At 28.2% G+C, this 15,559-nt stretch overlaps 1 protein-coding gene across 1 annotated transcript in view; it reads right to left on the bottom strand.

Annotated features, from left to right (window-relative positions):
* Positions 1–14,077, bottom strand: part of LOC113375353 (dynein heavy chain 10, axonemal) — a 46,616-nt gene extending 32,539 nt beyond the window's left edge. Inside the window, exons 1-20 of the mRNA XM_026615288.1 lie at positions 14,011–14,077; positions 13,207–13,305; positions 12,328–12,387; positions 12,161–12,256; positions 11,735–11,787; positions 10,645–10,844; positions 9,702–9,888; positions 9,021–9,095; positions 8,717–8,956; positions 8,109–8,299; positions 7,383–7,581; positions 5,562–5,812; positions 4,812–4,935; positions 4,464–4,707; positions 3,887–4,003; positions 3,570–3,742; positions 2,139–2,390; positions 1,893–2,080; positions 1,123–1,317; positions 693–990 (exon numbers count right to left, since the gene is read on the bottom strand). Of these exons, the coding sequence (XP_026471073.1) occupies positions 693–990; positions 1,123–1,317; positions 1,893–2,080; positions 2,139–2,390; positions 3,570–3,742; positions 3,887–4,003; positions 4,464–4,707; positions 4,812–4,935; positions 5,562–5,812; positions 7,383–7,581; positions 8,109–8,299; positions 8,717–8,956; positions 9,021–9,095; positions 9,702–9,888; positions 10,645–10,844; positions 11,735–11,787; positions 12,161–12,256; positions 12,328–12,387; positions 13,207–13,305; positions 14,011–14,077 (3,309 nt within the window). The remainder of the gene's footprint in view (positions 1–692; positions 991–1,122; positions 1,318–1,892; positions 2,081–2,138; positions 2,391–3,569; positions 3,743–3,886; positions 4,004–4,463; positions 4,708–4,811; positions 4,936–5,561; positions 5,813–7,382; positions 7,582–8,108; positions 8,300–8,716; positions 8,957–9,020; positions 9,096–9,701; positions 9,889–10,644; positions 10,845–11,734; positions 11,788–12,160; positions 12,257–12,327; positions 12,388–13,206; positions 13,306–14,010) is intronic.
* Positions 14,078–15,559: the final 1,482 nt, after the last annotated feature.

The following is a 15,559-nucleotide window of genomic DNA, read 5'->3' as shown; positions in this document are numbered from 1 at the left end:
CATTTGGCTGTTGCTTAGGTTACAAGACTTTGATATAATTTTTAACTATATGTTATTTAATTGTTTTATGAGATGCATTGTTAATTTTGAGCTAGATTTAACTATTTTTTTATCTAACCTCTATAAAAACCCACACCTGAGTGGGGTAAAAAGGACCAACTAAACCTTTACCCTGAAAAAAAATCAAAATAGCAAATAAAAAAGAAAATTAAGTAAAAAAAAGCAATTTTGCAAGTGATAAATTAAATAAATAATTATTCCAATTCCGCTGATGATTATTTCTGTAGAAATACCAGATCTAAGTTATTTATAATGTTATCTCTGAAAAGAAATCACCTTTGAAATTTATATTTTGCATTGGTTGAATCATGTAGCTCTTTTTTTATAAAATCCCTTTAAAATTAACAGTCTTAATTTACCCCGCCTATGGGGTAAAAGGAATCAGGTTACAATTTATTGAAAAAAACAGCATATGAAACACATTTCTACAATGATAAATTAGCTGGTATTTTTATTGAATATAGTCAGATAGTTGTTTGTTTGATATGTGTTATTTGTTGTGAAATAATTGGTTTGGTTTTCACACAATACAATTGTTCAAAGTCAAATTGGACCTTAGTGACCCGCCTTACTCTATACCAAAGTAAACGCAATTCTGTAATTGAAAACCGCAAACAAATCATGTAACTTACCCCAATCAGTATCTCTATCGTTTTTATTTTATTATTCGTACTTTCAACGATACATTCTCCTAATATTAGTTTCCATTCCTTAGCATGTTCAATAATGGTCCCAATAACTGAACTTAAATCGATTTGAATGCAATTAACAATAACATACGGCTTGTGATCAGTCAAGTGCTTTATTATATTTTGGTAAAACATAAACTTTTCATCATATGTTGCTAATTTAGGACTAGGGCTTTTTGTTACAAAATTCTGACATACTTTTTGTTTATCATAAGACCAAAGAGTACAATATTTTTTCCATCTACAATAATATTTTTATTAATGCTAGTTTTAAATGTATAATCTGAATAACTAAAAGTAATTAACAATTATTTAATTTTCATTCGTAATGAATACAATAATTAATGTAAATAATCATAGTTGTCGTACTTACTTTGCCATGTAATTTTGCACTTTGACGACAAGCATAATAGCTGCGTTTTGAACAGAAAATATTAACTTATTAACAGATTTAACGCGTATAATATCATCATAATATGAAAATTTATAGTCCTCGTCTAAATCACTTGATATATGTTCTGGACATGGTATACAAGTGTTGTAAAGCCAACGGGGAAATGACTTTAACCTAGAATTTAAAAAAAGTTATATAAGTTATATAAAAGTTATATATAAGTTATATAATATATAATTAAATAATTGCTAGTAGTTGCAGTATAGTATAAAAATTAACATATGATGCATATGATTGTAGTTATTTGCCACAAACATAATATATACATACAATTTTCTTATTGTATGATGAAAAAAATAAATTGATACGCATGGTTATAAAAAAATATATTTCGAAATAGATTTCGAAGTTTTCTATTTGTCAGGTCCACACAGATAAATTTGTATTTGGTGTATTATTTAGTTAAAGTTATAATCCGATAAATTTGGAAAGCAATATTGATCTCACATTTGATTATATTATTGTTACTTTGCCAATGCATAATACGTGTATAAAATACATAAAAATTATGTTTTTATATTGAATACCTTTTTAAAAAATCCTCGACTGTGTCGCCAATGATATTAAATATTTCTATAGGTGTTGGCCGTATTTTAACTTCAGACGATTCCAAAAACGCTTTGATAGAATGCACCTTATAACTACTTTTTAAAAAATTATTAAAATAGGCCAAATTGAAATTAGTATACTTAACAAAACTTCTAAACATTTCTTTCTCCCATTGATCATAATAGTACTCCATTGCTTTTGAATTTCCAGTAGCTTGATTCAAAATAAAGCTTTCGAGCTTTATAATTGTAATACCAATTCCCTCATAAATATGTAACATTTGATTAATTTTAGATCTACGAGCTGTTTTAATGCAATCGTAATAATCCTAAAAATATAATGAGTAAAAATACATCGTAATTAAAATGCGGAATGAAGATTGATACCTCACAAGACTTGACTTCTTCTTCATTTTCCATTTGGATACAGAACATGTTGAATTCTTGTAATTCCGTAATGTCCCCTAATATTTCTGTTGAGATGTGATTCAGCTGGTTCACCGTTGACATCATACCTCTAATTTGCTGCATACACATAGTTATGTACTCTTGAATGGTAATGGAATCCCACGTGTATTGGCACAGTGCAGCGTTTATACATTTTTTCAAACTGAGCAAATGCACTTCCAAAAACTGCAGCTAATTGTAATATAGATATTTTAATATGACTTGTTTAAAAAATACCAATTTTTAATAGTTAAAGACTAACTTAATTCTTAAATAAATTCACCAACTTTTGATAAAATTTGCCAACATTTGCCCTCGAAGTCGAACGATTTTAAAAATTTTAATTTCTCGAAAAAGTCTTAAATTTTGAAAATTTGGGGCAATTGTGTTATTTTTTTTTACTGGTCTTAGAAATGTTATTCACGTTTACGGTTGCGAAGTTTAGATGAACAAAGTTAGTAAAAATTAACCACAATAACCAAAAAATGTAATATATATATATATATATATATTAAAATAAGTCGGGTTTTCCTTCCTGACAATATAACTCCAGAACGCTCGAACCGATTTCAACAATTTTGCAAAAGGTCTGGGGCTCCGCAAGGTTTATATATAAGAAAATTAGTATTGCATTAGTATGGCATCGTGCTTTAATGCAAATTGCGGAAACTTCACGCACCGTAATTAAAAATTCAAGTAATGACATTAGTGAGAATTATCATTATGCTTGGTTAAGTCAACGAGCAATTCTTGACGCAAAGAAAAATGATGTACACGCACTGAATTCCACCATTTAATCAAAAATTGCTGGCGATTTGGTGACATACCAAATATTCCGACTGGTCTTCCGTTTGACTTCAAACGATTGTAATTTCCAGTTCGTCTTGCGTTCGCAATGATAACCAACAAGTCGCAAAGCCAATCGCTTAGTGTTTGCGGGATAAATTTCAAATAGATTATTTAGAAAATTATTGTTTTTCACATGGGCAGTTATACGTTGCCTGTTCACGAGTTGGAAAACCATCCGCTTTGTTTGTGTTAACGTCAGACCAAAAAACAAAAAATGTGGTTTACCAAAGAGCACTTCAATGAAACGGATAATTTGCGGATTCACTTTCATTTACTTAGAGAAGTTCAACTAAAAAACTCTTCATTTTTGTAATCGAAATAAATTCATTACTGTTGTGTAATAAAGGCAAATTTTTTCTTTTTAAATATAAAACAAACAAAAAATGTCTTCATCTTTCTCACAAAACCATCTGGTGGCGAAACGGAGTTTATCGGGTTTGCTAGTATATATATATATATATATATATATATATATATTCTATGTATTATTTATACATATTAATACTATTACATGATACTTACTTCAGGCAGATCTGATGTATCTAGTATTTTGTTATTATTTGCCAACATAATTTTAACAGAAAAAAGGTTTAGATTCAATATGTCTTTAGTATTAACAGCGGTCCGAATTGAGAAAGGCAGCATAAAACCTAAACTTTGCATTATTTCTGCTTCGGTTATAACAGTAAATATTTCTGTAATGTAATACGATAGCTTGACTAATGAGATAATCTCGAAAGAATCGAGATTATCTCATTAATTGCGTAATAAACTACACAAATTCATAACAAGATCATTAAATTAACAGAGAAAATTTTAAACAAAATTATACGAATTACCTGCAGGAAAGTAAATTCTAAATGTTTGACCACTTCGTTTGAGTACATGAAAATGATCGATCTTATTTTCATCAGTCATTAAAATGTTTTGTGAAACTTTACGAATCTTGCTCGAATCTGCAACATTTTAATATCATATTACAATTCAATAGTTTTCACTGTTGTTCCGGATATTTTTGAAAAGATATGATGTAAAAATACTGCATCTAAATTTATTCATCATAATTTAAATAGATTATAAGTTTCGTTTAAAGCCAAATTTACATTTAGCTTATTTTCAAAAATAAATGTAAACAATAGAGCTCTAAAAGCATTAAAAACTCAAAATATTTCATAAGTCAATTAAGTAATAATAGTCAATTTTTGTTGTCAATGTTCTTATAGATATTTGTAAAAAACAAATTTCTAGGAAATCAAACTATTAACAAATTATTATTATATTAATTACTAATTTCCATATTTGTCCTCAAAATAGTATGTCTCTAATTTTTAATTCATAATGTCAAAAAAATTATCAATACATTACCTACTTTATTACCATTTTCTATCCGCAAAATATGTTGGCAAAATGTTTTACCGATAACAACTATACTTTCATGTAACCACTGAGAAAAGATATTCTCTTCGTACTCTAGAAGTTTCTGTGAAACATTCGTATAAAGCACAAAGGCCTTTTTCTTTATATTAAAATCGCGTATTTCTGGAACTTGCTGAAATGCAATCACCAACTTCTTCAACCGCTTCTGTAAGGTACGAGCCCAATAAATTGCTCCTGATTTAGGGGGATGATTACACTGTAAAGGTGGCCTACTTTTGCTATTCTGGAAGAATAAACAAAACAAAATTATATGAAATAATATATTATAATTAAATAAGATAATATTTTAATTAAGAAATTACAGAAAAGTTTTGGTAAAAATATTACCTTAAATTCTAATTCAATATTTTTCGTTTCATCAACAAATGAATGCAGTATTAATTTGAATTTAGAAATTCGCGTGTCTGAAGAAGAATTTCGATCTAGAGCATTTATGTCATATTCGCTGGCCCTGAAAAGGTTGTTTAACAATAATTATAATTATTATTAACAATTTAGAAAAATAAAGTAATAATATGTTTATATGCATATTTTGGAAAAGGCGCTATCAAACCAAATAGAAATATGATTTCAACTAATAGATTAGGCACACTGCTATGCTTATGATTATAGATAAAGTAACAGTTTTAATATTTTTTTTTAAATTTATTTAAATATTTCTATTGAGTATATTTTTACAACTCCACCAATAACATGTAAACATATTTACTCCCAATGCGCAAATATATATCTAGGTATCTCAAAATAGGTTTGAAAATTACTGCTAGAAGCTGTAAGAAGATACTCAACAGAGATGATAAAAGCCGTTAGCGGCACATTAGATTCATTTAGTCATAATTATCTATTTTGCAAATATTGATTATTTTGATCAAGCATGATAGATTGAAATTTTGGACTGATTGTCAACGAAAGACTAACCAACAGAATTAACTTGCTTTCGAAATTTTTAAATTGGTGCAGTTAGTTTGAAGCAAATGATCAGAAGCAAAATTTGCTTTCAGCATTAACTTAAGATAAGTCACATCAATGTCAAGAAAAACACATATAGTATTGATAGATATTCTATATTAAACATGCCTTATTTTACTATAATTTTGCTGCCATAATGTTTGTGTCTGAGCTTTTAAGTTTTCCACTGATCTCCAAAAATCATCCTGAACATTTTTCCAATTGTCACATGTGTCCTGTTTGTAAGTATCAAGCTCTACCGTTCGAAGTGGAGCGACAATTTTATGGATTTGTTCTATAACGCAATTACTTTGTTGCACAGAGTCGCATTTAATAAAATTCATTTCTTTGCCGAATGTATTTTCCAATTTTTCAACGGCCTACAACAATTATAATAAAGCATATTATTTTAAATATTACTAGCCTTAAGGCAAATCACCGCAACTATATGCACAAAAATGAGATAAATATTAGATATTTTTCACATTGAATAGCAATTAAAACTCAAAAGCGTTATAAGTTGTTGTATTGATTTCACTTAATACTTCGTCGATTTTACAGATAAAAACCCAAACAGTGGTTTCATTTCATCTGTGTCTGATGCTTTTGAAGTAAAACTTGTTTAGGCGCAACTAGAGTGTAAATACGTATAAATGCAACGAAAGTGAGTTACGGCAGATAAGAGTCGAGAGCCAATGATTCGTCATTCGCTCTCGATGATATTTCTATACGGGTCGATTGTGGTTAGTCATGTATGTGAATAGAGATCTGTCGTTGTATGCTTGCCGGCCTCAACTGAAGTTATTAAAATAGAGAATATTTCTTAGGCAAGACAGATATTACAGCTGTTCAAAGAATAAGATTTAATCGCCAGCGAAAAAGTAAAAAAAATACAAGCAGTAAATGAATGTATGTTAATTTTAATTACATGAAATTTTCCAAACACAATTACATGATGAGTAAAGTTGCAAAAACAATATTTGTTTAGGCGTTGTTTAACATAATCCACTGAGTGAACAATATTAAAGAAATTTATTAATCAGCAATTACTTCATTTCTCTAATGAAGGTTCATTTCTAAATGCTAATTACAATGACAAACCGATCATGTCATATTTGAAGTATGACTTTAATTACATTATTGTTTTTAAATATTATACATATTTTAATGCCATTATAAATATATAATTTATAATTTATCATTATATAAATGTGTATAATGGTTGACACTATTAAATGTGTGCATCACCAGTGTTACCATATTACTAATAAACATTATTCAAAATTGTTATGTGATGTATTTATTTTTACTTAACATACATTTGCTACTTTGTACAGTAGCAAATAAGTTTTACTTCAATCGCGTGTGATCCTTACGCGCACTCTCTTTTTATTATCACAATTTCTGTAACAGGGCAAATATTTGTTGATGTATAAATGCTGGATGAAGACTATTTTCACTTGGAAACATATTGCTATCTATTTTTTTATAGTGAAAACCGATGTCACTACTGCTTGATATCAGACTACTCAAAGCAAATATCGAAACTGGCACCTTTAATTCAGATCTTGTCGCTCTAGCAGCTTATTTACGAGCGAGCCTTATATTAGATATTTGAAATAAATTTAAACTTGTTGAATATTCTGAACTTAAATTGTTTTTTTAATTGGTTAGTTTTTCTAAAAATGCGTCTAGTTATGACGCCAATATAACATTGTACACAGACATAATATAGACTTATGACACATATCTTGGCATAAAGCTTAAGACTCTTAAAATTGGGATTTTCTTCTTTTTAGCTCTCAAATCCAATATTGCCCTTCCTTTTTCTTGTCGGTTTATTTTAACTCTTCCCTTTTTCTCCAGCGCCACAATTTATAACTTCTAAATATTTTAACAAAACTTTCATACCATCTATTTCATCATCAAGTATTGATTATAATTTATTACCTGTGTCATTGACCGTAAATCATTGCAGACAGATGTCAGCCACTCCGATTCACCAAATAGACATTTCCGATCAAACTCCCAACGCAGCGTCTTCTCTTCCTCCTCAATGCAACGTCGTGTGTCCATATAAGCATTTAACCAACATTTCAATACATGTATTGAATTTTGAGTTAATTTTTGTGATTCCGAAAATGAAAGACTGTGAAACATTAATTTTTCAGAAAAAAATCAATTTTAAATGACACTACATAAATATCTTACTGGTTGTCAAACAATAATAAACAGTAAACTCAAAGCATCATATGGCATACCTTATCGAAGACAAATATTTTAAATAAATAAAAAAAATTAGACCATTCGCATTAAACTGGAAACAAGCACGACAAAATTAAAACAAGCAAGATAAAATTAAGAGCCGGATTTGAAGGAAAACTGAATGTGAGACTCAAAAAGTATATACACTTAAAAAAACGTCAGAAATATTTCATTACATTTAAGTCAAAAGTTAAAAAAAAATAACAGTAATTTTAATTAATCAGAATGCGTCATTAGTTACAACATTTTACAATATGATATAAGTGTAATTTTAAAAATGTTAATATATTATTGCTGACAATGGGATAAGAAATGGATAAATACAAAACTACGTTTTTTGATAATGTCGTCGCTTTGATATAATAATAATAATATAACAATTTAAATAATAATAATAGTAAAAGCTATTACCTAAAAACTTCTCCGGGTTTCAGAGTAGATTTGATTCTTGCATTAACTTCATTACTCACTTGCTCCAAAAGTATATACATAGTGTTGTCAAAGCAATAATATTTTGACAATACCCATATAATGTGAAGTCTTTCAAGTAAAGCGTAGCAAACCTGTCCGACTTCGATATCATCTTTTGATTTCATAATAGTCTGTTTTGAACAAAAATATTTCATTTTCATTTTATATATTTTTTTTTTGTTAATTACAATCTGTCACACTTGAGACATTGAGTAATTGTTTTGACTTTTCTTATTATTATATGAATGGATGGCAACCCAGTAGTTGACCAGTCCAGGTTTGACTAATTATCTATACTCGAAGTATTTGCTGACTTTTTATTATAGATGCAACTATACCCACGAGAGGCGATTTTCACTTGAGGCTATATTTGAGGTCTATAACGCCAAGTGGAAATTTGACATCAAAGTTGCCTGATGTCGGTCTACGGCGGTAGCGGGAATCGATCCAGCGAACCTGGAACTAGTTGCTGCTAACCCACGCTCTAACCGATATCGCCACCGCTGGCCCTTATATTATATAACTTTTTAAAAAAGAAAAATCATTACCCGAAAGAATTTCAATATTGTACGCAGAAAGTAATAATTTTCTTTCGCTTGTGTGAAATATTTTTCAAGATCATTCATATATATTTTATAGCCTTCTATAGCACAAGAACCGGCCAGTTTTAATAAACGTAGCACTTCTTCTACTTCATACGTTTTTAGTTGGTCGAGCAATGTGCCCAAGCCGACGTAGCTCATTTTCCAATACTCATACTCAGATAGAAAGTTTTTTTCAGATTTTTGCTAAAAGGAAAAAAGGATTATTTATAATGGAGCCAATTCTCTGGTGAAATAGACCGTCACATACCGTTGTTATGGAAACTCTATGATACACCGCTTTCTTGGTTACAAACTGACAAATTGCTATGCATTTGCATAAAACCTAAGTTGACATATGTGGTATAAATACACATCATAAAGATGCAGTGATGATAACATTGTTTTTGGCGTTTGTAAGGTTAGGTTACCTATCTAAAATGTTTTACTGCACAGCAAATACAGTTTTTAGTACCAAGAAAGCAGCGTAACATAGTGTTGCCATAACAACGCTATGTTACGGTCAATTTTGCCGGATTTTGACTCCTACATATACCATGCAAATTTAAATACAAATAAGTTTATAATGTGTATTAAATGATATCAACATAAAGATCAATTTTAATTTGATTCAATTTTTTATAATAATTTTAAGTTTGTTGATATATATATATATATATATATATATATATATATATATATATAGATAAATTAAAAAAAATAGAACAAATCATTAGTCACAATATTATTCAATATTTTCAAATGTGATTTTTAATGAAATATACAAGCAAAAATAATTTAAGGTAATTTTTTAATTTAAAAGGTTTTCGAGCAATAAAAACATAAATATATGTATGAAAAATGTAGTTAAAAAGAGCGCTATGTTATTATTATTCGTTTCAATAAAAGGATTGACAAAAGAACATAAGTATTTAAAAAAATATTCACTTACTTTAGTATTATAATAGTCAATTATTTTTAGTACATGACGCTCCGTAGTGACAATATATTCCTCAAGTTTATTAACAAAGTCAGGATCATTTAGCTTTAGCACATTATCTTCCTCTTTATTACTCAAATCTATATTAGGCAACTCGGCGATTTGATTTACTACAAAATTATTTACATAATCGATAGACCTATACATATAAAGACAAAATTATTTCTTTTGAAATCAAATAATAGGACTTAATTATATAAGTGCGAGGGTAGTCTGCAAACTATCCGTTTTTACGTATGTGTATATGAATGTATGATTATTTTATGTTCAGTAAAACCTGTGTTATGCGATTTTGTTTTTGTGCAGAAAGTTTTCAGATCTCCCTCGTATATAATATGATATAATATACCATTTTAACTTGCTCTGCATTTTATCAATTATGTTTGTCGTTTCAGTACTTCTTATTTTTCTATACTGATAAAAAATCATATCGTCCAACTCTTGATTCGTTTCAGATTGCTTTAATCTAAAATTAACATATTTATATACAAAGTAATATTGTTTTTGATTTTTTTTATTCACAATATTTATACGTTAGCACTTTTTACATTACATTATTACAAATTTACTAAATTAGCAAAAAATTAAATTGTAGTGTATAATGCGAATTATGTTCTTTGCACGATTAGAAGCATCTGCCCCGCAAAACCGTAAGTATCTTACATATTGCAAGTAATTCAAGTATTTTGACGTAACATTAACATATAAAAATATAATAATTTAATATATAAAGCAAAATTGAAAAAAATTTTTTTTGCCTTCTATGCCATCGAATAAAATGAAATATCAAAATAAAAATTAACTTCATAAGCAAACGAAAACTTTCAATTTTATAAAATAAAATATAAAGCAATGGCACAACTTTCTAAGTTTATAAAATAAACTTGGATTATACCTTGATGAAGCAATGCACGATAATCTTCGATAATCAGATGGTTTAGTGGTGTCTCCATGGCTAATATCAGAATCTAGGGAGTGTTCTTCCACTGAGGATCCATCATCGTGTGCAGAATCCAAACTACTTTTTTCTGTTTCCTCGCAAGCGACAGGTAGAGCTGATTCACCAAATTGTTTATGAACTAAATCTGTAAAAACCTATTAAGCCAATATTTAATTTAAAATGACTGTTTGTGCACTAATCTGTAGACTATAATTTAAAATATCCATAGATCGACCAGCCTAGAGACGCGAGCATTTTATTCAGCTAATCATTAATATCAAAACTATTTTGTCAGAGAAAAATATTAACATGTTCCTCTCACTATTATGGTAAATATATTAACAAGAAAATTAATATTGAACAACGGCTTTCATCAATTTAATTTTCTTTGAGCATAATGCATTCAGGTGCATTGTTAGTATGCAATAAAATAGTACGACAATCGATTAATGTTTTACAAGTCAAAGCTTTAAAATTCATTTTTAAAAACAGAAAACTATTAGATGTACTTTGCTTTCTGCGTTTTGTCCAAAACTCTACAATTATTATCTGATAATGTTTTAAGATAATAATAAAAACATCCAAACAACTACTATAGTCGAAGGAAGTTGAAAAAATCATTTAAATCATGTTTGTTCCGATAATCCATTGCCGCATCATAAATTATCATTTTTATAAATTAAATTAATTCCAATAAATTTAATGTGATTATTTAAAAATTTAATCTATATATTTACCATGTACTTACATTTGTTAGTGAATTCATACAAGAAAATAATAATTTCCCGGTACAAGAACCAAATAGGAAATAGTTTGGCATTTCACATTTTGCATCTTCAAAATGAGTGAATTCAGGCATGTTTTGTTTCTCCACCCGTATAAAATATACATATCTTCTATTATGAACGATATTTTCTTTCAGATAAGAGCCAAACTGAATTATTAAAATTGGCATTTTCACAACAACTTGAATAGTTTTCTAATAAAAATGTGTGAAAGATATAGGTTCGACTTTTGAGTTATATATAAAATACGATTAACTCACCTTGATTTTTTTACCTCTTTTCTTTAATGGTTTGATATCTTTCTTTTCGGTTTCTAAAATTAGTTGTTTCTATTGTATTTATTATATAGTATTTTTATAAATATATAAAACTTATGTTTGCTTTCTAATAAAATATTTTTAATTTATTTAGATAGTATTAAATAATAATAATAATTTTCACTACTCATTTCAAAATTCTTGTTTTTTCATATTTTTAAACGCTTTTATTATAAATGATTTTTTACTCTGTTTTTTACGGAAATATAATTTCTTTTAATCACATGTTATAAAAATAAATTTAGTAATACTCAATAAATATAAAAAAAAAATCTGATATTAAGTAGGAAACTAATTGCCAAATTTACCTTATATCTGAAAATGTATAATAAAATTACTTTTACAACTCTTACAAATATATAATCTTACCAAAAACAACACTCTTTGAAGATTCGTCGATCGAATTTGAACGCAATTTTAAATGCGATTCTACTTCTAATTCTTCGTCATCATTGTCGTCTGGATCTGATATAAAATTTTTTGATTTAGTTATACATAATAAAAAAAATCTAAAAAAATATTTGATATATTTATACCTTTCTGACTCTGAGGCTTGAATTCTTCTTGTAAATCAATTTCTGCTTGGGTATCTTGATCTGCAGAAAATCATTAATATGAATGTGATTTCTAAACCAGTCCATGCTAGTTTATGAAATATATCACAATTAATATTTCAGGAAAATCTTGAGAATTAAAAAATAGTATGAAGCAAGCTTTTTGTGTGCATGATTTTATCTTTCAAATATGTAAAATGTGAACAGCATTTTTCAATCTTTAAGAAATTATCCTCTTATATATCAAAAAGGATTGTAATTGAAAAAAAACAGTTTCAAAATAAATTGCTAATTTTGATTTTCATATTGATTCCAAGAAATAATTGATTAATAAATAATATATATATATATATATATATATATATATATCATTATGAATTGAGTTATCAATAATATATCCCTTAATTTAACACGATTCTTTGTTTAGATTATATATTTAATATAATATATATATATATATATATATATATATATATATATATATATATATATATATATATATATATCGAAGAAAATATGAATTATACATGCATTGAAAAGGTGCAAAAAGACAAAACGAAATATAGTTTATAAAAAATACAGTGAATTATAAATAGACAATTATAATTTACCAACTTCCTTTATAGTGATTATTTTGTCAACTAATTTTTCGTAGTAAGATTTATAAACATATAGAATTCGGTGAGTTTCATCTCCTTGTTCTCCATTGCTTCCATTTAAAAAATTAAGTAGATTTTTTCTATTATTTCCACTTTCACCATTCAACATATCATCAAAAATATAATGATATTCATTTTGAATTCCTATAAAACAATAATTACATATAAGTTAATATTATTAAAAATTCATAAGATTTAATACCTAAAATATTGTTTGTGCGTTCTTTTAGCCATTCAATACGAAGATCTATATTGACTATTATTTTCTCAAGCGGTTGTTGTTCTTTTCCTGCTGAAATTTCTGCAAAAAATGTTAAATTAATTATGGATTATACTTTGATAGTTTATAATTATTTTTTTTTAATGTTAAAGAATTTTCCCAATTAATTCAATATTATTCGATGTTTTTTTAGGGCTTGCTCGTAGGTTAAGAGCGATGGGACCTGAATCAGAGGTCCCGGGTTTGAAACCCACTTCGAGCAGCCTGTTGTCAGGCAGCAGTGACAACGATTTTCACTTGGAAATATAGATAGTAATATGTTTCCAGGTAAAAATAGCCCTCATCCGGCATTGCTGCACCAATAAAAATACTCGCCCTATTACAGAAATTGTAATAATAATGTATCATATAAAGATGTGACAACTGTTACGGTTGCCATCTGTCAAACAGACTCGTATTAAGTCAAATCAGCACAACAGCTTATAAGGCTATTGGGTTCTGATTGCTGTTCAAAAATAATTAAAAAAAAACGATGTTTTTATCATGAGAAGTATAAGTGTTTAATCATTTCATTGCCCTCAGTTTTAATCTCACATAATATATTATCATATTATATCATACATAATTATTACACCTACAAAATATATTTATAAGTAGATTCATATTATGTACTTAAAACATCACGCATGAAAGATATGATGATAGTTAAGTTTATTTCGTTTAAATAAATAGTTTTTTTGTCAAAATGCTTATAAGGTTGAATTTCTATAACTAATACTATTTTACCTTTTTCTCCTAGTAGTTCAGTTGTTCCTTTCTCAACCTTCCCATCTACAGAATTACTGGCGTTCATTGTAGTAGGTAATGTTACTCTTTAAAATTAAAGCCGTAATGGACCGTTGAACTCATAATGAATTTGTATATTTAGTTGGTATCTTTGTTATTGTGAACTGCTTCTGAATTAGATTTTATTAACTTCCCGTAGGGCAAGTTATAGTAATCGCAAATAAATCGAAAATGAAAATTTTTATATATCTTTACGTTTCAGAGGTTTCTGAATATTTGGGCATACCTTAGAAAAAATGGATGTATGTGTGTGTGTGTGTGTGTGTGTGTATGTATGTATGTATGTGTGTGTATGTATGTGCGGATACAAATTTTCGTCGACGATTTCGGGAACACGGATCAACCGATTTGAATAATTCAAAAAACATTCGATTTGTATTGATAAGGAGACGTGCTGATTAGTTTTTGGCAGAAGCAGGTCTAGCCGTTCCGAAGATACGGGGCAAAAAGTGCCGAAAACGGTCACTCAGTTTTTAAGAGAACGGAGCGTCCGATTTAAATAATTCAAAAAACATTTTATTTGTATTGACAAGATGAAGAATTAATCAAATTTTAATAAAGGCAGGTCTAGCGGTTTCGGAGATCTAATGAAAAAAGTAAAAAAAAATGCCATTTGGCGGTTAAAAATGATCATTAGACATATGCACATCAAATTATCAGATATTTTATAGAGATTTTAACAATAAGTATAATTTTTAACTTCCCGTAGGGTAAGTTATAGTAATCGCAAAAAAATCGAAAATGAAAATTTTTATATATCTTTACGTTTCAGAGGTTTCTGAACATTTTGGCATACCTTAGAAAAAATGGATGTATGTGTGTGTGTGTGTTTGTATGTATGTATGTGTGTGTATGTATGTGCGGATACAAATTTTCGTCGACGATTTCGGGAACACGGGTCAACCGATTTGAATAATTCAAAAAACATTCGATTCGTATTGATAAGGAGACGTGCTGATTAGTTTTTGGCGGAGGCAGGTCTAGCCGTTCCGAAGATACGGGGCAAAAAGTGCCGAAAACGGTAACTCAGTTTTTGAGAGAACGGAGCGTCCGATTTGAATAATTCAAAAAACATTTCACTTGTATTGACAAGATAAAGAGTCGATAAAATTTTCATGAAGGTAGGTCTAGCGGTTTCGGAGATATGGAGGAAAAAGTAAAAAATTGAGCCATTTGGCGGTCAAAAATGATCATTAGACATATGCTCATCAAATTATCAGATATTTTATAGAGATTTTAACAATAAGTATACAATTTGTTAACATTCCTATGGGTTCCGTACCAATGCTTATGCGTTAGACAGCGACGCGGCGCTTACGCCCTTTATATTTTGTCCCTATGCAGTTACAGCAGTACGATTGCTTTGAAAAGAAAGTTCAGATCTTCCACAATATGTCAAAATAAAAAAAAAAAAAAATTTCAAAAAAAAACAAAAAAAAAATTAAAAAAAAATTTTTTTTAAAGAAAAAAATTTTTTCAAAGTAATTTT

Source organism: Ctenocephalides felis, unplaced genomic scaffold, assembly GCF_003426905.1.
Source record: "Ctenocephalides felis isolate EL2017-DRISC unplaced genomic scaffold, ASM342690v1 CF-g0.4_SCAFFOLD_01886, whole genome shotgun sequence".
NCBI classification, from domain to species: Eukaryota; Metazoa; Arthropoda; class Insecta; order Siphonaptera; family Pulicidae; genus Ctenocephalides; species Ctenocephalides felis.
This window is presented reverse-complemented; position numbering and strand designations above follow the sequence as displayed.